Genomic DNA, 23,033 nt, shown 5'->3' with positions numbered 1-23,033 from the left:
GTGTTCTTATCTTTTTTTGCGGGGAGGGGGTTTGAGTAATAGTCTCGCTATCAGGAACAAAAGAAAAGCCGCTGACAGCACACTGGAAAAGCATCGCTGGGCTCACTCAGTTGCCCGCACGGTAGGGAAGGCCACCTGGGCGTTCGGCGCACACTGTAAGTAGGCGAGTATGGCAACCCATGCGACACCGCCGCCTCCAGGGCAATCGTTGCCTAATCTCGGACTTGGCATCAGTGCTGTGTAGTGCAGGTCACCTTTAGCAACGATCGCTTGGATCGGTCATAAAAAGTCAAGACTCTTTTTACGATTTCAACAAATTTATTGCACTCCTCGCAAATTTGACGTTGTTTTAATATCACAGACAGAACCAGTTCTCGGACAAGTTGCAAGTTTACATAGAATGACTACTTCGTCGCTGCGTGCGTTCTTCCTCGTGAGTGTCCATCTCGACTCGGTCATCGCGGCAGAGGCTCGGGTTCGACTCCTGCCGGGGGCTCGCCGTTTTCGTTTTTCGGTCCTGTGGGTCGGGCAGGGCCGAGGGCAGGGCGCTCAGTAGTGGTGGTGGGGCTTGGTGTTGTGCACGACGGCGTTGAAGCCGCTGTGCTTGTCGGCAGTGTAGTGGACGGTGCGCGTCGAGCCGTCGGGCTGCACCAGGGAGTACTCGCCCTTCACCACGCCGCCGTGGCCGGACTCGGAGGCGCTCTTCACGTCGCCGGTGTGGGGGTCGTGCACGCCGTACTTGTACGAGTACTTGCCGTGCACCAGGCCCTGCAACCCAACACGTCTCGTCGCTCTGTCTCTCTCGCACCTCTACGGGACGCTCCATGAGTGCGAGCGAGACAGAGCGACGAAAACGACTCTCGGAATGAGTGCACTTACGTGGGGGTCGTCGTGGAGGCTGGAGTAGGAGTAGGTGCCGCCGTGGTGGTAGCCGCCGAGCCCCAGCTGGGGCCCGGCCATGGCGCTGGCCGCCAGCAGCGCGCAGCAGGCCACGAGGAGCATCATCTGCAACGGGAGTGCGTCAACGACGGCGTCTAGTGCCTCATGCAGTCTGTCTCTCTCACACCGACACGGGAAGCCCCACGAGTGCGAGAGAGACAGAGCGACGACTCTTGGGAATCAGTCTGCTCGGCGCGGCTCGGCGATAGCGGCGGGTGGCGCACCTTGCAGGAGAGCGCCATTGTTGCTTGGGGATGAGGGGGACTGGCACTGCACTAGCTGGCACTTGGTGTGGATGGCGGACTGTGAGTGTTGCCGGCACGCGCCGCCGCTTTTATACCAGCACGCGCGCGGCCTGCACGGCCTGCACGGGCGTGCGCCTCACGCGGGATGAACAGAGAGAGACGAGAAGTTCTTCTGGGATGAACTAGTCCACGCTGTCGATGGGAGGGGCCGCGGGGCCGCGACCGGAATGGGACCGGGGCGCCCGGCCGGCGCGCGCTGCCTCTCTCGCACCCGCACGCCACGGCCGTGAGAGCGAGAGAGACAGACAGAGCCGCTGAGTGGTCGCGTGCCGTGCCGCACGCCAGTGAGAATTCCGCGTGTGGCAAGAAGCAAGAAGGGCGGAAGGACGATGGCGAAAAGCGTATCACGCAGCCGCCATGTGAACTGAGTAAGTGGTGGCTGCAGCAGGCTGCAGCAGGCCATGCCTCTGTCTCTCTCGCACCCATGCGGAACGCCCCCTGAGTGCGAGAGAGACAGAGCGACGAAGCCGACTCTTGGAGAGCTGCCGCCCGCGGCAAAGCCAGGCAAAGCCCCCGGAGCCCCGGAGCAGCAACCGGCGGCAATGCACGCGATGCACTGCACTTGATATTATTTTGAAGTCCCTGTCCTCCTTGTCGCTGCAGACGGGAATTCCAGCTGTGAACAAAGTACACACTATTTCCCCCGGAAAAACATTTAAGTTGTAGGTTTGGAAAGGCTCCTGGTGTTCCTTTATTTTTCAGATTGAATTTTCTCTCGGATGTGATTCCATTTGCACGTGTGTTTTGAGGGAGAAATGTGCCCCGCGTCCAGAAGTCGCAGTTTACAGTGGCCTGCGCACTGCCACTGCGTACTTCCCTGCGCTTCCCTCCAGCCGTCCGCGTGCGAATACCGCGAGGACTATCCGCAGTGGCGACACCAGTCTGCCAATAGGCAAGGGGGATGATGTTGATGTCCGTCACATGTATTCTGCGACGTCAACAGCCTTGTTTTGGTTTGGCCGCCTCCAAGCGTTTGACACGACTGACAACATTTATTGATACCCCGTTCGTTCTATGATGTGTTCATGAAACCAACTGCCAAAGGTACAGGACATTCGTACTCGTTTGCCTGCCAGATCCATGGCGTTCTTATAACCTTTCTTCTGTCAGTTACCCTATATTTTCTTTCTCTGTTCGTTATTTAATCTCAGACGTTTAGAACAAATACTTCTATAATATTTATTCACAATTGAACAGTCTCTATCTTTCACATAATATACGTTGAAAATCATTTTGTTAAGCTGTTTATTATTCTAATTTTTCAGCTTTACTATCTACATAGAGGTTCCTTAGTCTGCACGAATGTCAGATGAAGAAGGAGATGCCTTGTCAGTTATGTTGGGAAATGGGGATTCCGAGAAACAAAAAATTCTGATGTTAATAATGTGACCAGAAAGTATAGGTATGTGTATAGGTATGTGTTCTTGAGATGATCTTTTTTGATTTGGTTGCTCAACTCGTCACTTCTTTCCAGTGATGAGTGGTCTGAGCTGTGCATTCTTGCGGATAAGGGTCTCCCCGAGTTGAAAAAGCATGCCGTGTCGATGCGCCTTCAAGGGTCCAGGCTGAGAAGTATATATTGGCAGTTATTGCTTGGGTCCCTTCCTACAACTCCGTCTCTCTGGATCTCCATACTTCGCCAACAAAGAAATTCATACAGACTTCTTCATCAGCGATTGACTGTCAATCCACATCGAGACAATGTTAATGTTGATGTTGATAACCCTCTGTCACAGAGTTGTGTTGTGAGTATACCAATGCTCCCTTGTGTTTGAAAGTGTGTTCAGTTTTGCGGTGTGGCAATGTTATAAGCTGAACCTCTTCTATTTCTACATTCTTTCAGAGTGTGTGGCACCAGTATTTCTGTGATAAAGAACTGAGAGCTTTGATTCGACAAGATGTTGTACGCACATTTCCCAAAATGGATTTCTTCCGCTCTGAGAGTATTCAATTAACAATGGTTAATATATTATTTTGTTACGCTCGAGAGCATGCAGAGATTTGTTATCGACAGGTTTGTCAAAAAATTTCCTACAATTTCATGTAGAGTTTCAAAAGTATATTCTGTAAAGTTACATAAGACAACAACACAAAATAACGCTGTTTCTCTTTGTAGGGTATGCATGAAGTTTTAGCTCCGCTGCTGTATGTGATGCACAGTGATCAACAGTTTCTTGTTCGTGCTCGGGAATCAGCAGCTGTCAGGTATATACATTTTTCTTGTACTTACAGTGCCTTTTATCTTTGCCACAATCTCTCTCATAATTCTGATTCCCTCTGTAGTGAAAAAGCTGCTGAGATCCTGGACCCTGCTTGGCTGGAAGAAGATGCATAGTAAGTTAATTATTGTGCTACTATGAATATTGAAGGTTTGGGTTGTCTGAGTTTTTTCGGTTTTAAAGTTTACTCATTTTCCATGATATCATTTTTTTTAACCAGCTGGCTGTTTTCTCAATTGATGACGCATCTTGCTGGGAGCTATAGGGTGAAAAATGTTACTCCCTTAACAACTGGTCACTTTCCTTCAAGTTTAGGGAAGTCTAATGGTCATGCAAGTGTAAGTTTCCTGTATCATGTGTTACATTTGTTACCACTTTGACACAAATTGTAATTTCTTTCTCCATTTCCACAGCATGTCGGAGCCGAAACAGAGTTAGCAATGAGACTTAACCACATTAAAGGTGAACTTTTGGCTTGTTTTGACAAGGAACTTCATCAACACCTAAAAATTCTTGATATCCCATTTCAAACATTTGGCATGTGAGTTCAGTTTATGTTCACCATTTCTAACAGTTTCTTTAGAGTACCAGTGTTTTTAAAATGTTCTTTCAATTATTATGCAGACGATGGTTGAGACTAATGTTCGCTCAAGAGTTTCCCCTGGATGATCTCATGTACCTATGGGATGCTGTTTTTGCTGAAGGAGATGATCTTGTCAATTATATTGTTGTTTCAATGCTGATAGCTATTCGAGATCAATGTTAGTATGGAATTTTGAACTCTTTTGTTCATAGAATTATTGAGTATTTCCATTTTCAAATACTGTGATACTAGTTATCTAATTTGAGAGGAACCCACTTTCTTTTCTAGTACTTGTGGAAGATGATACTGAGTGTTTAATGTTACTTATGAGGTATCCATCGGGTATTGATGTTAAAACCATAGTGGAAAACGCTCTGCACATGTTGAAGCCAAAGGTATTTCAATATTCAATGTTGGATGCAGTAATGGTAACATATTGGTAATTCATTATACCCTTTTACTTTGTCAACAGAAGTATGCATCCCTAATGCAGGGGACTGCCCAAAAAGAACCAATGGAATCTTCTGTCATTCAAAAGAAGATGACTTCTCAACCAAGCACCATCTCAAGGTTGGGTTAACATTTTCTTACTCCTTGTATTTCCCTTCTTTTAATTAAATCACCAGTGTCTTTGATATAAAACTAATTTTTCAGGTTTAAAAGGCTAAGCTTGTGGTCACAGAAGAAAGATGCTACTCCAGTGTCCCGGCCCTATCCAACCAGTGTGCACAGTCCACCTGAAAAGTCAGCAGCTCGCCTGGACAAGCCTGACAGCATGAATAGTGTGGTTGAAGGATTTACCCTTCATGTAAGTGAGGACCATTACTCATAGTAAATAAAGATGACTTTCTTGGGCGTTCTGTTTTGTAAAACCCTATTCATTCATAACCAATTTAGGACCCTATGGTAGCTAAGGCAGAGCTTGAACATCTCCATCATCTCATCACTCTCGTTCATGCCCATTTGGAACGTTATCATGCCACTCTTGAGCGTACATTGCCGTCAAATACTCCCGCTGCTGGGAGGGCAGCCCTTGACGGGATTAAAAGGGTAAGGATCAGAAAGAATGAATTATGCTTATGGCTTATGACTCTTTTATGACGTAGTTATGTTATGTTCCTGTGTGTTTAGCTTTCTGTTCAGTTGAGGCGCTCCATTCCCTCTTCATCAAGATCTATTGAAGTTGAAACAGCTTCGGAAGCTCAGCCTCTTCCCAGATCAGGAACAATGGGTGAAGTTGGTAACATACCAATTGAATCTTCTGGGAGGAACACAAACAAAGAAGCAAGTAAAGAACTGACGGAGCTCAACATACATAATAGGCAGGAAACATCCACATGTTTTCCATTGATCAATCCCCTTAGTTTACAGTCATCCCAGAGAGATGATTCACGTCATGTTTATTTCTGCAGAGAGTTGGGTGCTGATCTAGTTGAGAAGCTTGGCACTCTTAAAATATAATATTGTTTTTTCACAGTGGCAATAAGATGATGAAAAGAGAAACTAAATACTGTATGTATAGTTTATGGGGAGAGAAAATATTTTTTGTGATAGGCAAAAAGATTTTTATCTGTGGTTCAGTATGGTATGCAACTTTAATTTACCTATCCATTATAATTTTTTGTCGTTTGCACCTTGTCCTAGTCGACCTTGGAAGCATTTCTGATTTGTCTTTAGACTATTATGTGTATATTTTACTTTGCTGTCTTAGTCTTCAGACAGAAGAATGAGTGACATTATAATTTCATAGACATGTCAGCTCTGGTAAGACTGTGACTTTCAGAATTGTTTTTATTTCTGAATGTATATTTTGCTAGTTTAAGAAGGCATCTGAAATCATTGTCCTATTTTTTATTGTGTTATTGTAATTTTTAAGATGTGAAAATTTGTTCATAAATGGAGTTGTTTGTTACGTAAGGAGTGTCGTTTTTTCCTTATAAAAGTTTAATGTAATTTGTTGCTGTCGTATGTGATATTTCTGTGGATTTTTAACAAAGTAGCCTTTGTACTCTCTGTGAAATAAGTGAAATGCTCATTATTATTATTGTTATTATTATTTTTAACAACCCCTGCTGATTGAAGCAAATTCAAACATTTGGTACTAGGATTATATGGACTCATTTTTACTCTTCATATCTCAGCTTATTTTCTGCATAGCTCAGTACTTTTTCTCTTTCCAGTGCATATTATTGTAACTACTGTAATGATAACCAGAATCATGTTTTTTAAAAAATGTGATATTTTTACATGGAAACATTCCCTTGGGTACTATCCTTGCAACGCAATTTGTCATTGGTTTAACCTGCTCTCTTGTGCCATAAACTTTCATTGTCATCTGTACTTCTGTCAAGACTGACTGTTCCACCAAGTATTGTCCCTTTTAATTCATGGTTGATGGTATGCACATCAATCAGAATGTATAATGTATTGCTTTATTCATTAAGGAAGATAAAAGATTTGTGTTTCAAGTTGAATTTATTATTAATTGGAAAGAGTGCTTTTCTATTCGTGTGATATGGTCTGGTTAGTAATAAATCTTCAAATGAAAACTTCTGAGTATTTAATCTGACAATCGTGTCCTCTGCTACTTTGTACAAAATTCTTTGAAGAAGTTGGTTCGATCGAAGCAACATAAGAAATGTTATTGGCGCTTCTTTGCTGTCCCGTTCTGGTAGGCGAGGATCATACCCACAGCAGCGCTAGACGCATCGTGACGTAGCACATGCTGTACACCCCCAGAGCTCGGCATGGCCTCCTAATTTTAGGCAAGGCCTTATAGTCGAGAGCCGGCTCAAGACCGTGCGCGGCAAAACGCCTAGCAGTGCGGGAGGCGTCGACGGTGCCTCGTCCAATAGGGGACGACGGAGACGTCGAGCGCTGCAGACTGATTCCGAGAGTCTCTCTCTCGCACTCATGGGGCGCACAGTGGGCCAGAAGACCGGTGGCGGCGGCCAAAACTCCGGACGCGTTTTGAGCTCCAGAGTCGCTAAACAGGACTTGAACCGGGCGGATTGCTCTCCGAACGAGGAATCCATTGGTGGGGGTCACACGTTCGGTTCGAGTCCCATTCAGCGACTCTGGAGCTCAAAACGCGTCTAGAGTTTTGGCCGCCTCCACCGGTCTTTTGGCCCACTGTGGGGCGTCGCGTGTAGGTGTGCGGAGAGACAGAGCAGCGAAATCGACTCTCGGAATCAGTCTGCTGATATGAGGTCGCCGCGCCGGCTCACACACAACCCCCTCCACACTGCGCCGCCGCTAGACGCCAGACGCCGCGGACGCCAGTCCTCCCGCGGGCGGCGCCAGCAGACGACGCAGACGTCCTCTTCCCCGCGGCCGACGGGACGGGACGAGGTGGATCGCGGCGAGGCGAAGCGCGGCGAGAGGACGGACGGCCGCAGCTAGGAGCGCGGCGGAGCGCGGCGGACATGGAGTCCAGCCAGAGCCAGGGCGGCCAGGGGGATGAAGTGAGTCCACTGTAGTGACATTCGACATCGGGCGGCCGGCATCGGCCCGGAAGCGTGACGCTCTCCCATTTGTGTTGTGGAAACGTTTCGAGGGATGCACTGTGGAACGACCCTCCAACGTCGGGACTGCACTGACAGTCCGATGCTGACGCCGCTCCTGCAGCACCGTTGTCTCTCTCGCACCCCACGGGCCGCCCTACGAGAGCGACAGAGACAGCGACGGAACTAGTGACCCGCATGATTTACTGGTGTTTATAAGACGGCCTTCGTTTCTCGGGCGCCGCCCAACGCGGCATGCCTTGGCGCTGCGAGACTACAGCTGACTGATCGGGAGTCGTCTCTCTCACGCTCACGCGGCGTCGCGTAAAGGTGCGAGAGAGACAGAGCGACGAAAACGACTCTCGGAATCAGTCTGCAGTGTAGTCACTACATTGGCAGCGCTCGGGACACGTGTTGCCCAACCCCCGACCTGAAGCCTGAAGTCTGAAGGGCAAAGGGATCGAAGTTTCGTTCGTCCTGGTTCTGCCTCTGTCTCTGCCGGCCAGGGGCTTTCACGAAACCAGAACGGTAACCGAACGAAAACGTAAACAAGCCTCGCGCCGCGTGCTGCGCCGCGCTGCCCCCCGGCCCGCCGATCATGTGTGGTCTAGCCCTTAATGGCAATGGTAATGATGGGCGGTAGGCAGTCCCGCCGGGCCGCCGCGTGCGCGCGTTGCCGACCTCCGCAGATAAGGCGCTCCGCTGGACGGAGCGTCGCTCTGTCTCTCTCGCACTCACGCGGCGTTCCGTAGGGGTGCGAGGGAGACAGAGCGACGGAGTCGGGCCGGAGGTTCATCAAGTGTTCGCCCCTTGCAGTGGTCCGACAATGTCTCTCTCGCACTCAGGGGCGTTCCGTAGGGGTGCGAGAGAGACAGCGCGACGAAAAGCGACTCTCGGAATCAGCTTGTAAGATCGGAGGGGGGCTCGTTCATGCCCATCTCATCCATGATCTCAGACTCCGTCTCACCTGCTGGCTCGCGTCATGCGACGCCGCGCTATGCGCACGCCACGCGCACGCGCCCATGTGGCCCATGTGGGGACCGGAGGGAGGGGCGGGGGAGACGGTTATAAACTACTGACGCGACGAGGGACGACTAGGGACGACAGCCGAGCGATTCAGAAGAGTCTCTCCGTCTCTGTCGCACTCACGGGGCGCTCCAAAGGGGTGCGAGAGAGACAGAGCGACCGAACCGCTCGGCGGTACGACAGAGGAAGGGAAGACAGAGACCAGTGGCGCTGCAGCGCCGCCGTGGCGCACCTGCCGAGCGGTTCAGGAGGGCCGTTTGGTCGCTCTGTCTCTGTCGCACTCACGGGGCGCCCCGTAAGGGTGCGAGAGAGACAGAGCCGTCGGAGAAACAGAGGCAGGAAGCGCCGCCGAACCGTGAGACCGCCAGGCCGCCAGGCCCGAACGCGCAATTACCCTCTGGCTGCCCGCGGCCCTGGCCCTGCAGCCCTGCACTGCTGCCCTGCCACGCGGCGGCGCACAGTGGGCCAGAAGACCGGTGCAGGCGGCCAAAACTCTAGACGCGTTTTGAGCTCCAGAGTCGCTAAACGGTACTCGAACCGAACGTGTGACCCCACCAATGGATTCCTCGTTCGGAGAGCAATCCATTTCCGGGGTCACACGTTCGGTTCGAGTCCCATTTAGCGACTCAGGAGCGCAAAACCCGTCTAGAGTTTTGGCCGCCTCCACCGGTCTTCTGGCCCACTGTGCGGCGTCTGCCCCATCCCCTTTGCGGTGGCAGACTTGGGTTCAAACACCGGCTGGGCCTTCTTCTTTAAATTTTAAAAAATAAATTTTTAGGAACGTGGACAAACTGTTGGTTACTGGCAGGGCTGATCGGCGGCTGGGTGTGACATGCCACTCCTTGCTGAATTAATTAAGATTGACAGTCCTGGATCCAACCACTATTGGTTTCTTTTTCAATGGTCATTTTTTTTTTAAGTTCAGGGGGCACCTTCCCCCCTTCCTCTCCACAAAAAGCAGTGTGAGCAACACGGCTCTTTTTTAGCCTCTTCTTCGACGGTCGATTTTAAAGTTTATGGTGCACACCTCCCCCTACCCCCCAAAAAATACAGTGTAAGCAACACGGCTGCCGCACTTTCGCGCACCCTTGGCGGCCTTCACGGCCGAGCAGGCCGAGCAGTGCGAGATCGCCGCCAAGACTACTTCGAACAGTGACGCTATAATCTGCGCGTGACAGCAAGTGGGGCAGTCTAGCCCTCCCAGCGCCAGTGCTGCCAGTGCCCGAGCCTCGGGTCGGGGGTGGCTGTGGGTCCTCGCCAACACCCTCGCGCTTTATCTCGCCGTGCCTCCGTCTCTCTCGCACCCCTCGCGGTCCCCGCGGCGCGCCCCACGAGTGCGAGGGGGACCGCGACAGCGCGCAGCTGGGCCGATCCACGCCGCGGTATTCTTAGCGGGACACAGGACACGTCACGTCGCCGTTGTTATGGGACGCGCAATTGTGCCGATAATGCGACCCTAAAGAAGCGCCGACAGTGTACACTCGAAAGTGAAGCACTCCGCACGCACAGCGCACGCGGCGCACGCGGCGTACGCCAGCAGGGCAGCCAACAACACAGCCACGGATCGCTGCCCCGATTTCGGAGGGGAATGCACGTTGAGTACGAGGAGCATGTACACAACAATCACGACCACGACAACACGTTTCAACTATTTCAACTGGTGGCTCTGATGTGGAGTGATCGCGCCCGGCAAAAGGACAATAGCCCTTCTGTCCCTTTGCCCACTAGATTGCCGCTTGAAAGACAGGCAAAAATCCACAGGGGGGGGGGGGCTTTGGTGGCTGATCCAAGGGCTTATCGGCATAGGCTCGGCCGATTCCCGCCGGCGACCCGACGAGTCCGAATCCCGAAGCCCGAAGCCCGAAGCCCGAAGCCCGAAGCCCGAAGTCCGAATCCCGAACCCTAAACCCGGAGCCCGGAGCCCGGAATACCGAATACCGAATCCCAAGGCCCGAAGCTTCAAGCCCGAAACATGAATCCCGAAGCCCGAATCCCGGGGCCCGAAGCCCGTCTTCCGAAGCCCGCAGCCCGCGGTGGACGCGCGCCCCAGTGGCCCAGTGGCCCAGCGCGTCGCGGCGGAGCGGACTGTACAGTGCCGACGCGGGACGCGGGCTGCACGCCGGCGACTGTACACTGTACCACGGCAGCAGGCGGCGCTCCCGCTGCAGCAGCCTTGCGCAGACTGATTCCGAGAACTGCCCTCGTCGTTCTGTCCCTCTCGCACTCATGGAGCGTCCCGCAAGGGTGCGAGTGAGACAGCGGCGAAAGTGGTGCTCGGAATCAACCTACTGGCCTCTAGCAGCGCACAGTGGGCCAGAAGGCCGGTGGAGGCGTCCAAAACCCTAGACGCGTTTTGAGCTCCAGAGTCGCTAAATGGGACTCGAACCGAACGTGTGACCCCACCCATGGATTCCTCGTTCGGAGAGCTATCCATTGGTGGGGTCACACGTTCGGTTCGAGTCCCATTTAGCGACTCTGGAGCTCAAAACGCGTCTAGAGTTTTGGCCGCCTCCACCGGTCTTCTGGCCCACTGTGCAGCGCCTGGCGGGCCTGGTGGGCCTGGCGGGCCTGGCGGGCGGCCAGACCACGGCCGGCCATTGCGGCCGCGTAACCGCCCCGGGAACGCCGCCCAGTTACGGCGCTGTGCTCGCCCCGAGACGCGGTCGGCCGATTCCGAAGTGTCGCGGCGTCGCTCTGTCTCCGTCGCACTCGCGGCGCGCTCCAGGGGTGCGAGAGAGACAGAGCGGGGTGGCCCGGCGGAGACTTGGACGGCCGGTGCGTCAAACGGCGCGGACGCAAGCCGGCATTACGTCTGCCGCTCGTCTGCCGCGCCAGTGGCGGTGCAGCGGGGGGCGGCAAAGAAAAACACCCGCCGCCGGAGTCGCCGGGAATCGAACCTCGAACCGCGGTGGCAGATCAAAGCGCATGTCTCCCTCGCACTCGCGGGGCGTTGCGTGTGGGTGCGAGAGAGAAGGAGCACCTTCTGGCCGGGCGATTAATCAGGCGGTACGAGGTGCCAGCCGAGACTTGAGGGCGCGTGCCGCACGGCGGGGCGGGGCGGGGCGGGGCGGGGCGGCGGACAGCTCGACCGTGGCCCAACGCGCCAGATCGATTCAAACAGACGCGACAACTGTTTCACTGTCACTGTATTACGTGTTTTTATTTTCAGGCGATGCAGACGGTGGTCTCCAACGGGAATGGAATTGCCAACGGGAAGAGCGGCGGAGTCGGAAACGGAACTGGCAACGGAGTCGGCAACGGAATTGGAAACGGAGTCGGAAACGGAACTGGCAACGGGATTGGAAACGGAGTTGCTAACGGAGTCGGAAACGGAATCGGAAACGGAGTCGGCAACGGAACTGGCAACGGAATTGGAAACGGAACTGGAAATGGAGTTGGAAACGGCATCGAGAAGAAGATCGGCAACGGGCTGAGCCACAGACTGACGCGTAGGGACCGGCCGGCGGCCAAGGACGAGTCCACCAAGGCCCTGGAGGAGCTGCGACTCACCACCATCCGCGGTAACATAGAAGGCGTCCGGAATGCTCTGAGAAAGGGTACGTACCAGCACGGTACCATCCCGCGTCGCACAGTGTGCCAGAAGACCGGCGCGCGGCCAAAACTCTAGACGCGTTTTGAGCTCCAGAGTCGCTAAACAGGACTCGAACAGAACGTGTGACCCCGCCAATGGATTGCTCTTTGTACGAGGAATCCATTGGTGGGGTCACACGTTCGGTTCAAGTCCCTTTTAGCGACTCTGGAGCTCAAAACGCGTGAGTTTTGTCCGCCTGCGCCGGTCTTCTGGCACACTGTGCGTATCGGACCGCACTCCCCGGCAGGGCGGGGCGCCAACGGACAGCAACAGCCTGGACTGGTTGGACGGCCACCAGATTCCAAAGCATCGCCTCGTCGCTCTGTCTCTGTCGCACTCGTCGGGGACGCCGTTATGATGTGAGAGAGACAGGGTGACGAAACGGTCCTGCTGCCGTCTGATTCCGAGCACTGCTTTCGTCGCTCTGTCTCTCTCGCACTCATGGGGCGTTCCGTAGGGGTGCGAGAGAGACAGAGCGACGAAGCAGTGTTCGGAATCAGACGGCTGCCGGCCGGGAGCGCCTTACCAACGGCGGGTAGGCCGGCCCGCCGGACACGGATGCCTCTGGGCGGCCTACCCGCCAGGCGCTCCAGAGCTCGGCGACCGTAGCGCTGTCTCTCTCGCACTTTTGGGCATCCCGCAGGGGTGCGAGAGAGAGAGAAGGAGCGACACTGTTGTTTTTGCGGCGTGCCCGCATTGGTGCCTCCGTTCCACCCGAGGGAGTGCGGTTCCACGGGGCGACGGGGCGCTTCGTTTGATCCAGCGTCCTCCCTGCCCTTTGCCTCCGCAGAGGCTGCTTGTTCCGAACCACCAATTCCAATTTCGGCGAAATCGCTGTGCCGCCCTTAAAATACTTTAAGAGAAGTTTTCCATGCATTCACTTTTGTTACCGCTTTTCTATTTTGCTGACGCCCAATCAAAAGTCCCTCCCTTTGCTGCGATGCTGCGGTGTCCGTGCAACGCGCTGACGCTCTCACGGTGTGCTGTCGGCCAGGTGTGTCCGTGAACCAAACTCTCCAGGGCGGCTGGTCGCCGCTCATGTACGCCTGCTCCATGGGGCACCCGGACCTGGTCGACGTCCTCCTCGGCGAGGGCGGCAACCCCAACTTCCACAAAGGTACGCCGCCGCCGAGCCGCCGCGGCGCACAGTGGGCCAGAAGACCGGCGGAGGCGGCCAAAATTCGAGACGCGTTTTGAGCTCCAGAGTCGCTGAATGGGACTCGAACGGAACGTGCGACCCCACCAATCGATTGCTCTTCGAACGAGGAATCCATTGGTGGGGTCACACGTTCGGTTCTAGTCCCGTTTAGCGACTCTGGAGCTCAAACCGCGTCCCTTTCTAGAATTCTTGCCGCCTCCACCGGTCTTCTGGCCCACTTTCGTCGCTCCTTCTCTGCTGCACTCGTGCGGCCTTCCGTTGGGGTGCGAGAGAGACACCGAGACAGAGCGTGGTTTCTGCTCGCAGAGCTGTTCACGCCCTTGATGGCGGCGTGCGCGTCGTCGCGCGAGAACGAGGAGAAGCTGCTCCGCTGCGTGGACCTGCTGCTGGCCTACAACGTGGACGTGAACGCCGTGGAGCGCCACCGCATCTCCGCGCTCATGTTCGCCGCCAAGGAGGGCCACGAGAAGCTGGTGCGGCGGCTGTCGCATCGCCAGGGCTGCAACCTCAACCTGCAGGACAGCCAGGGCTGGACGGTGAGGCAACGCCGAGGGCAACGCACAGTGGATTTGCCAGAAGACCGGCGCAGGCGGCCAAAACTCTAGACGCGTTATGAGGTCCAGAGTCGCTACATGGGACTCGAACCGAATGTGTGACCGATGGATTCCTCGTTCGGAGAGCAATCCGTTGGTGGGGGTCACACGTTCGGTTCGAGTCGAGGCCTGTTTAGCGACTCTGGAGCCCAAAACGCGTCTTGAATTTTGGCCGCCTCCGCCGGTCTTCTGGCCCACTGTGCAACGTGGCGGCCAGCGGAGTGGTGCCGAAATTCGCAAAATTCTCTCCACGCTCCGCACTTTAAAGTCTCGTGGTTTTGGAACTGCAAGGACGTTTCCGTTTGCTGTTCGCAGGCGCTGTTCTGGGCGGTGAACCAGGGCAGGACGCAGGTGGTGGCCACCCTGGTGCAGGCCGGTGCCAAGGTGCACATCAAGGACCGCCGGGGTCAGACGGCATTCGACTTGGCAGTGAGCAAGGGCCTGTCTGAGGTGAGTCACCGCCCCTCTGCACCGTGCCGACACACCAAGGCGCGTTCCGCACAGCGCACAGTGGGCCAGAAGACCGGTCGAGGCGGCCAAAACCCTAGACGCGTTTTGAGCTCCAGAGTCGCTAAAAGGGACTCGAACCGAACGTGTGACCCCACCAATCGATTGCTCTCCGAACGAGGAATCCATTGGTGGGGTCACACGTTCGTTTCGAGTCCCATTTAGCGACTCTGGAGCTCAAAACGCGTCTAGAGTTTTTGCCGCCTCCGCCGGTCTTCTGGCCCACTGTGCAGCGCTTTGTAGCTCCGCCTCTCTCGCCACTGACCCACGTCCCTTGACCGCGGCTCCAGATCGCCTCCATCCTGAGCACGCAGCACCTGAGCCGCGAGCCTCCGGACAGCTCGCTGGACCCGCTGCTCGACCCCTCCGTCAACTACGCGGACCCCGCGCTCAGCGCCTCGCTCGCCTCCCTGCCCACCGGCTTCTGGCCCACTGTGCGCCGCACCGCGGCACCGCGTCGCATGGCGGCAGCGGAAACAAAGAAGCGTATACCAAACACACCTTTTTCAACTTGCATCTACGACTGTGTCGGAAAACTTGACACGGCGGACGCATCCAACCAATTTTGCATTCCACTCCCACAGGTCCCGGATACTAATTCTATTTTTTCCGACACTTCTTTCGGACTGTTTTCCCTCTTTTGAAAGTAGCTAGCTTGGCGAGGGTCTGTGCGACTGACACTCTTTCCGTGTGTTCTCCAAGGCATGGCCGCCACGGTGGCTGTGAGGCGGAATTGGCGATTTTGTTGAACGGCATGGCCTTGCCCCAGCATGCCGACCTCTCCCCTCCGCTCTTCCTCACCTCCCCCTCCCCCTCCCCCATGTGCTCCCGCTCCCCGTCCCGATCCCGATCCCGGTCCCGGTCGCCGTTCGGCGGGGACGTCGTGGGCAACGGCTGCTTCGACGTGTCCGAGAACGGCATCCACCTGTCCCTCAATGCCAGGAACATGATTCGCGCCGTCCGCCGGCGCCGCGAGCGCCACCTGGCGGGCAAAGACAAAAAGCGAACGATCGCGCCGATCACGCATTGCCCCCGAAACGAGACTTACAGGTGAGTGGAACACGTGGAACACAGGCTGCCCCCAGACCGCCCCCTCCCACGCGACACCCGACTGCGCTCCGCCTGCCGCCGCCCTCGCGGAGCCAACCGCTCCACTTGCACTTTCCGGGGGGAGGGAATTCCATTCTGTTTTTCGCGCGCAAACGACGACCCCGCTTCGGAGACCCTGGACCTCACTGACAGTGCTGCTGCAGACTGATTCCGAGAGTCGTTTTCGTCGCTCCGTCTCTCTCGCACTCGTGGGGCGTCCCTTGTGGGCGCGAGAGAGACAGAGCGACGAAAACGACTCTCGGAATGAGTCCGGCGTTGCGTTGCCTGCGTTGCAGCCTGCAGGACGCGCTGGTGGTGCTGGCCAGCACGGTCCGCCACCTGTCCGTGCTCTTCGCCAGTGTGTCGTACGTGCGGCTGCGGCTGCAGGGCCGCCCAGTGGACCTCCCCTTGGACCAGCGGCACAGCGGCACCAACGGGCTGGCCGCGCTCAGCGCCAGGGCGCTGCGGCAGGCCGACCTGCTGTGCAGCGAGGTGCGCTTCCTGCACCAGTTCACCAACAAGGTGGGTGGCCTTGCCTCTGTCTCTCTCGCACCCTGCGGAACACCCCGACAGAGCGGCGAAATGACTCTTTGAATCGCTCGTCTTTCTCTCTCTCTCCAACCACTCTGGGCACCAGCTGAACGAGACGGACGCCATCGTGCCCGCCGACGTGATCGTGGAGAAGAAGGACTGCATGCCGTCCTACACCGTCTCCAGCATCCTGGTGGTGACGGCCGTCTCCGTGGTCCTGGTGTACAAGTGGCGGCACGGGCCGCCGGCGCTCGTCTGGTGGTGGTGGTGACGACGGTGACAGCCTTGGGGGCCTTGGCGTCAGGTGCGTTTCGGCCGAGACCGTTAGTCTGAACTTTCTTTGTCACTCTGTCTCTCTTGCTCTCATGATGGACCGTCCCGTCTTTGTCGCTCTGTCTCTCTTGCTCTCATGGACCGTCCCGTAGGGCTGCAAGACTCACATCGCGACGAAAACATCGCTCGGAATCGCTCTGCCCGGTGTTGCACTGGACTGAACTGACCATCTGCCACCCCTTGCAGACCTCAACAGAGTCAAGCCGGCGTGGGCGCCGTCCGATCAGGAGCCAGCAGGCGTTACTTCCGGTTAAGAAAACATTTGTGATTTATGTATAGAATCCGGCTGAAAAAGCCAACCAGATACAGACTGACTGATTTAAGAGAATAGTTTAATTATGTATGATTGAAAACGAATAAAAGATGATACAACTTTGATGCATTCTATCAGTGAGTCTCCCCACAGAAGTCACTTTAACGAGACAGCCGTAGACTCTGTTGCACACTAAAGGGACATAAAAAGCGACAAAACTGGTCATACCTCCATTCTTTTATTAATTTTCTTTGCAAAAAAATTGTATTGGGATTACAGGAAGTTTGCTTGAGACACAGATAAACTATATCATGATTCTGCTCAGTTATTGAACAAAATTCAAGGCTACCAAAGAAAAGATGGATAGATTTCTTAAAACCTTGTTGATTAAGTTGAAACAACATGACTCTCTGAGACACAGCATCATGATCACTGCACTGAAATAAATATGAAAGAGTACAATTAATAAATTGTTTTACTTAACATTGAAATAACAGCTATCACGTTTCTCTCAGCATATCAAAATGATAGCCAAAAATTTTCCTGGCACATCATGAAATAATATTTAGAAACAAAGAACAAAGCATACATTTAAACAATTCTTTAGCAACCAATGCAAGAACAATCTAAACACCAGTTCTATCTAAAGCCTTTAATAATCTTAAAGAAAAAAAAAAGGAATAAAATTTCCACCAAAATGGTTATTTATTGTGTAACAAAAATAGTCAAAACTACTTAAAGACAGTTGGACAGTTTCTTTTGGTAGAGTAAATTTGGTAGACACATAAAAAATGAATATAGAAAGTGGTCCACAGGTATCATTAGTATTTGAGAAAAGTGAGGGGTCATATAGAAAAAACTTGGCAAAATTACAAGAAAATAGGATTGGCAACATCTCTTTGGAAGTTGATTGATGGTTGCATCATAATAATTATATGATTCAAAACACATTTTCAATCATGAAGAAACAATCTTCCACAGAAACACAGTGAGAAAGAAAGCAGTGCATAAGAGTTGGATATTGCCTAATTAGCATTTAAAATCAAAACAAATAAGAAACAGCAAAATTAGCAACATTTTTAAGTAGTGTAACAAACAATGGCCTATAAATTTCGATTACAATCATAATAATTAAGTTCATCATTGTATAAATCATTATTAGTATTACAGAATTATCACTGAATGTGCAAAAGTGACAGTTAAACCACCACTTCCCATTCCAAGCATAACTTCCTTGCACATATCACTTCCACAGTGAAATGGAATGACATGCAGTTGAACCAACAACAAATTAATTATAAGTAATAAGAGTTTGTCATAAATTAACATATAACATTGTCATGAGACAGCAGGTTTAAGAGAAAAGGACAATTTAGGTCTTGAATTGTTCTTTCCAAGAATTTTCTTTTGCTCTTCCTTAACCCGCCTCTCTTGCTCTTTGCGTAATCGCTGCCTCTCTTCTTCAATTTTACGTTGTTCTTCAACCATTGCAAGTCGTTCTTCAGCCTGAAAAGCAAGACATCAATGTCAAGGCAAAAGGCATAAACTAAACAATACATAGATCCAAGGAACAAAACAACAAGACAACTCACCAATTTTCGTTGTGCTTCTTCAATTTTCCGATTATTTTCTGCCATGATCTGCTCCAGGGCTTCTCGTTTCTTTTCTTCCTCTTCCTACAAACAAAGCAAAGCAAAATTAGCACAGCTCTAAAAAGAAGCACCATTTCCCATTATCCCTGCGGGGGAAATTTATTCAGCTGCAATGCTTTTGTATATCACAAGAAACAAAGCAGTTGTCAAGTGCGGTAAACCTATAGAAATCGCCACACAAGAGTAAGGGTCCAGAAAAAAGGGAGAACAGGTCGGCAGGCATCGTTGATTTTGCGTCGCTGTACCCATGTGCTCTTCTGCTGGAACAAGATAACCACACCAACACCCCTTTGATATAATAATAAAAATAAACTATAATACTGTCCTACCCATGGCTCTTCTGCCTAGAAAGTGTCTCACATGAATCCTTCTTACACCTTCAAGGCAAAAGAACAAAGTTGCACGTGGATTATGACAAGATAGGGAAATAAGAAAGACCATTTAACGCGCTTTAACACCAAATAGCCCAGTAAATAAATGTGTGTTATGAAATGTATAAGAAGCAGGGGATTATAAGCAGGCTAGGGGGCCCATATGCACAACACTGTACTTCCCCCTAAATAATTGCCACAATTGCCCTTGCCCTACAAGCAACTGCTTTCTGGTGTCATGCCAGAAACTACAAATGTATAAAGTAGTCAAATATTTTGAAAACAAATTTTTAATTAAAGGCAAGGGAGATTAAGAAAAAAATGAGAAAAGAAATAAAAGAAAGAAACATGAAAGCTTGGGAAGGTCACATAAATTAAGGCTATAGTGATATTTGATTCTAGAACGACACTCAGAAAATGATGTATTTTGTCCCAGCACACACATAAATATGTATCATGAGAGACATGCTACACATCAAACTGATGGATTTCTCACAATCATGAATGTCTTTTGAAATCATGTTTGTTTTTCCTCACAAACTAACACACATGCAAATGAGGAAACAATCAAGTAGCTGACTAGAAATACAGAACACAACTAAGAACAAATCAACAAATATTTCAATAATCAATTTTTGATTTATGTCAATTTTTATTTGCACTTGAATTGTAAAACCTACAAATGCAGTGTTGGTAGCAGTTAGAAAAACATATCTACAGCCCCAGTTGTGACACAGTGGCTCATCTTACACCCACAGGAGGGAAAAAAATTACTTGTAAGATAAAAAGAAATCAATAACTGGCATATTGGAGAGCAAATGCAGCAAGAAGCTTTCCTTCAACGATTAATAATAAATTTAAAATGAAAACAATGAAATCTTTTTAAGGAAGGGTAATTTAAAAATACAATTCAGATACACATTGGTACAGCGGTACAAAAGTCAAAAGATGCCTGCTGCCAGCCCACTGCATTGTCTGTGACTTGGATACTACAATACTATGTACTCCATTTGTGTAAGAGAATGGGCATGTATGTGGTGTTACACATGAAGCAAAGTGAAGTGGTTCTGTGCATCAAAGTAGAGAGATCAAGTAGGCTTTGGTTAAAAGCTAGAAGTGACAGATGCAAAATCTACACTATGAGCTTTAGTGACAAATCTACAGATCTATATGCAAAACATAAATGATGAACGGGATTTCTTGAAGGTAAGGTAACATTACTTCCATAAAAAAGCTTCCCCTGAGTAAATAAAAAATAAAATCACCACAAAGTTTTTTCTAAAATTGGTTAGTTAATAAAAACTCTACCCAACTTCTTTTTTAATTACTCACTAAGAATGAGTGCATTAATGAGAAGTAAATGGACCTAATTCTGAGCAAGAGCTAAACACTTACATAGACACATTTACAAGGCCAATTCTCACAAAGCTATTGTATCCATATTCTATTTAAAATCATAGTGGTTGGATGTCCAGAGAAAACAAGAACTTCCCAGATTAACTGCTTGCTATGGGAAAACTTGATACTTGGTCTTGTATGACAAGCAATTTACAAAGAAGTATGTTCATGGTGTGTAAGCAAGGAGTACACAGGAAATTCCCACCTATATGACCCATTTACAGAGGGGAAAAACAAAAGAAAATACTGAGTATCTGTGTGGAAGACGGGCCAGCAACTACTTACCACAAGAGTCAGCGTAAACTTCACGTGGCTGACACTAAAAGCCACAAGCAACCTGCCTGCAAGGGGAATCATGGGACAAAACAACTATAATCAGAGAACATTATGGAAGGGTTGCAATAAAACTAGGATATAATACCTTGATGGTGCAGACGAGGACCACCAAACCCGCAGCATGTCTGGCTGCTTTAAGTCCTCAGTCTTCCTCAGCTGTAAGACTCTGCTGCAAAGCACTTTAGCCGAACTAAGCCTTCAATCTGCTTGTTGTGTTCCCTGAGTTCCGCAAACCAGTGAGCGCATGCTCCAATGCATGCATGCAAAAAAGTTGTATCCCGTATCTTGACAAGAAAGGGTGAGGGGTCAATACAGAATGTTAAGGAGGAAACTGAATCGAAGAAAAGTGGCACTTTTATTTTCTTCAACTTTAAAAGAGGGGTCTTGACTGCTGTAAAAAGACCATTAATTTATGGTGTTTTGTAGTTTTTCGTAAATTATAAGAATAAAACATACTGACACCCTCATAAATTTAATTGCAAGTTAATTAAAACTTAGCTGGCTCAATGTTTGAAGTACACACTTATTAAGCTACAATGCACAGGATTCTTTCTGTCTATCACGTTTCAGGACTTACGGATAAAAAAGAATCAGTTATAGCAAAATTGTCAGAAAGAAAATTAGGTAACACAAATCTCTCCAGAATGAGAAGACTACATTACAGAGAGGAATTGAAATAAGTCTCTTTACCATGTGACACTGTGTTTCATGGCACATGTAAATGCACTACTTTGCAGTGAAAATGACAGTGTGAAAAGCTGCGCATAATGTGAACCAAATTTCATGTGCAGCATCATTCACAACTAACATTTATCAGCACACATCCATCATCCGAATACGAGACCTACGCTCGAATTTGGGATTATATTATACGTAAATAAAATGAGACAGTCTCACAACAGAGCATTATATGCACCATTTTGCAATATTAGGATGGACAACATTATATTTTTTGAATAATATCAATGATGGTGTGAAAAAAAAGAACAACTTGCACCATAAAAAGATGATACAGCACAAAAAACGTTAGGTAGATGTCTACACTTGGATACTGTACTGAGGCCAAACTTAGGTGGTTCTATAACTATGAAGATGAAAATGAAACAAATAAAAGTGTATGTATCAAAAACATTACTGGGGAAAGGATTGTCCAAGATATACGGCAAACATTTAAATTGATTTAAAAAAAAATATTTAAAAAAAAACAGCAACAAAAAAAGACAACTGTACAGATATATATTTTTAAATGTCAAAAGCAAAGTGAAAATGCATGCATAAGAGCAGTATGTTTAAAATGGGTGTCACTTTGCTTTTCACACACACAAGCAGTAACATAAATCACTCAGTGAAAGAAGTCAGACAAAGCACTGATAGGAAACTAGAAGTTCTTTGAAAACAAAAAACGAACTGCTGGCGCCTATGGGAAGGGTCAATGAACTTCATAATACAATTTCGGCTCTGGAGATACTCGATTATCTGTAAGGTAGAAGTCAGTTGTTTTGACGAAGAGACAAAGACCTGTTCTTACCTGTCTTTTCTTTTCCTCTTCTAGTAGCACCTGGCGACGTCTCTCCATCTCCTCCATCATCTCCTTCTCCATTTCTCGTTTGGCCTCCTCTATTCTTCTTAAAACTTCTTGCTCTATTTCCTCTTTCCTTTTTTCTAATTCTTCTTCTACACGTTTTTTAACCATTTCCTCTATACGTTTTGCAGTCTCTTCTTCAACTAGGCGTTGCTCCATCTCCCGCTGCCGCCTGTGAGAGACAATCAAAGAATTTCTAAGATGTATATACAATTTTTCTATTCAAAACAGAGTATTAGAGCAGAATTTCAATGCGAAAGATTGTGTACAAACCTTTGCCTTTCCATTTCTGCCAATCGTTCAACCTCATCCATCTTGCGTTTCTTTGTGTGCATTTTGAATTCATCTGAAGATGATGAACTACTTGATGAAGACCCAGACCGTGCATGTTTGTGGCTGAAAAACAAACAAAAAAAACGAATAAAACCATGTGTTACACAAAGAATAGAGTAAATTATAGTCGAAAGGTCAGACTGCAGTGCAAAATAAGCCGTTTAACACTGCCCAATAACCATGATTAAAGAGCAAGAACGATGACAAAGTTTCAGTTTAATTGCAGGGAAATTTAACCAAATTTAAATAATTCCCTCAAAATAATTTAAGTACGAAATGCTGACAAAGAAAATGCTGGCGAGAGAAAATGAGATTTACCTTGGCTTGGCACTTCTTTCTCTAGATTTCCTTGAGTGTTTACTATGTGATGTTTTCACTCTGTCCCGTGATTTGGACCTCTTTCTCGAATGCTTGCTTTTGTGTCTCCGCGAAGGAGATTTGCTGCGGGGGGATTTACTCCTAGACCGAGAATGGCCCATTGTGAACCTCTAGAGAGAATTTAACTAACTTAATCAGCCAATTTGTACAACGAAGAAATACGAAACAACGTTGATGAGCGAGGTAAAGAGGAAATGCACAAGATGGAGAATTTCAGCAGACGTGCAGAAGCGCTCTCTAGCGGCGGACGACAAAGACATAACCGCGCTAAGTTTGAATTCAGGTTACCGCGCGCTACACGCTTAAGGAAAAAAAAAGGACGAACAGTTAGATTAGATACTTTTCTGAACA

General features: G+C 49.8%; 4 protein-coding genes across 7 annotated transcripts; 2 read left to right on the top strand and 2 right to left on the bottom strand.

The window, feature by feature from the left end:
• Positions 1–304: 304 nt before the first annotated feature.
• Positions 305–1,239, bottom strand: LOC117639788 (cuticle protein 8-like). Its single transcript, XM_034375699.1, has 3 exons — positions 1,164–1,239; positions 880–1,005; positions 305–768 (listed from the first exon to the last, which is right to left on the bottom strand). Exons 1-3 carry the CDS (start codon positions 1,179–1,181, stop codon positions 550–552), a joined length of 363 nt encoding a protein of 120 aa, XP_034231590.1. The 5' UTR covers positions 1,182–1,239; the 3' UTR covers positions 305–549.
• Positions 1,240–2,511: 1,272 nt separating this feature from the next.
• On the top strand, positions 2,512–6,590 carry LOC117639785 (TBC1 domain family member 5). Its single transcript, XM_034375693.1, is given in 14 exon segments — positions 2,512–2,606; positions 2,609–2,646; positions 2,719–2,989; positions 3,088–3,258; positions 3,361–3,449; positions 3,528–3,578; positions 3,684–3,801; positions 3,877–4,004; positions 4,088–4,224; positions 4,335–4,441; positions 4,519–4,616; positions 4,701–4,854; positions 4,944–5,096; positions 5,178–6,590. Coding segments are annotated over 14 exon segments (1,905 nt in total). The 5' UTR covers positions 2,512–2,546; the 3' UTR covers positions 5,508–6,590.
• An 866-nt stretch (positions 6,591–7,456) lies between these two features.
• LOC117639789 lies at positions 7,457–16,757 on the top strand. Its single transcript, XM_034375700.1, is given in 10 exon segments — positions 7,457–7,510; positions 11,745–12,132; positions 13,162–13,284; positions 13,633–13,862; positions 14,235–14,369; positions 14,717–15,064; positions 15,067–15,476; positions 15,812–16,037; positions 16,153–16,350; positions 16,472–16,757. Coding segments are annotated over 9 exon segments (2,064 nt in total). The 5' UTR covers positions 7,457–7,471; the 3' UTR covers positions 16,318–16,350; positions 16,472–16,757.
• A 94-nt stretch (positions 16,758–16,851) lies between these two features.
• Positions 16,852–22,914, bottom strand: LOC117639787 (UPF0430 protein CG31712). Of its 4 annotated transcripts, XR_004587384.1 has the most exons (6): positions 22,623–22,914; positions 22,245–22,367; positions 21,918–22,167; positions 20,475–20,673; positions 20,339–20,394; positions 18,226–18,308 (listed from the first exon to the last, which is right to left on the bottom strand). XR_004587384.1 is itself a non-coding variant. In XM_034375694.1 (5 exons), exons 1-5 carry the CDS (start codon positions 22,781–22,783, stop codon positions 17,971–17,973), a joined length of 786 nt encoding a protein of 261 aa, XP_034231585.1. In that variant the 5' UTR covers positions 22,784–22,913; the 3' UTR covers positions 16,852–17,970. The 4 variants fall into 4 exon arrangements, 3 of the variants coding, with proteins under 3 accessions (XP_034231585.1, XP_034231586.1, XP_034231587.1); XM_034375694.1 differs by lacking the exons at positions 20,339–20,394; positions 20,475–20,673 and adding an exon at positions 16,852–18,138 and having other exon boundaries at positions 18,225–18,308; positions 22,623–22,913; XM_034375695.1 differs by lacking the exons at positions 20,339–20,394; positions 20,475–20,673 and adding an exon at positions 16,852–18,138 and having other exon boundaries at positions 18,225–18,308; positions 21,918–22,143; positions 22,623–22,913.
• Positions 22,915–23,033: the final 119 nt, after the last annotated feature.

This window comes from Thrips palmi, unplaced genomic scaffold, assembly GCF_012932325.1.
Source record: "Thrips palmi isolate BJ-2018 unplaced genomic scaffold, TpBJ-2018v1 HiC_scaffold_11, whole genome shotgun sequence".
NCBI classification, from domain to species: domain Eukaryota; kingdom Metazoa; phylum Arthropoda; class Insecta; order Thysanoptera; family Thripidae; genus Thrips; species Thrips palmi.
The sequence above is the reverse complement of the archived record's forward strand: the minus strand, read 5'-3'. Positions and strand labels throughout refer to the sequence as shown.

Coding starts and splice junctions, on each gene's coding strand:
- LOC117639788 (XM_034375699.1), bottom strand. Junction 769..879: donor GCCTCCACGACGACCCCCAC/GTAAGTGCACTC, acceptor GTTGGGTTGCAG/GGCCTGGTGCACGGCAAGTA.
- LOC117639787 (XM_034375694.1), bottom strand. CDS start 22,783: ATGGGCCATTCTCGGTCTAGGAGTAAATCCCCCCGCAGCAAATCTCCT. Junction 22,368..22,622: donor GAAAGAAGTGCCAAGCCAAG/GTAAATCTCATT, acceptor TTTGTTTTTCAG/CCACAAACATGCACGGTCTG. Junction 18,309..21,917: donor AAGAGGAAAAGAAAAGACAG/GTAAGAACAGGT, acceptor CTTTGTTTGTAG/GAAGAGGAAGAAAAGAAACG.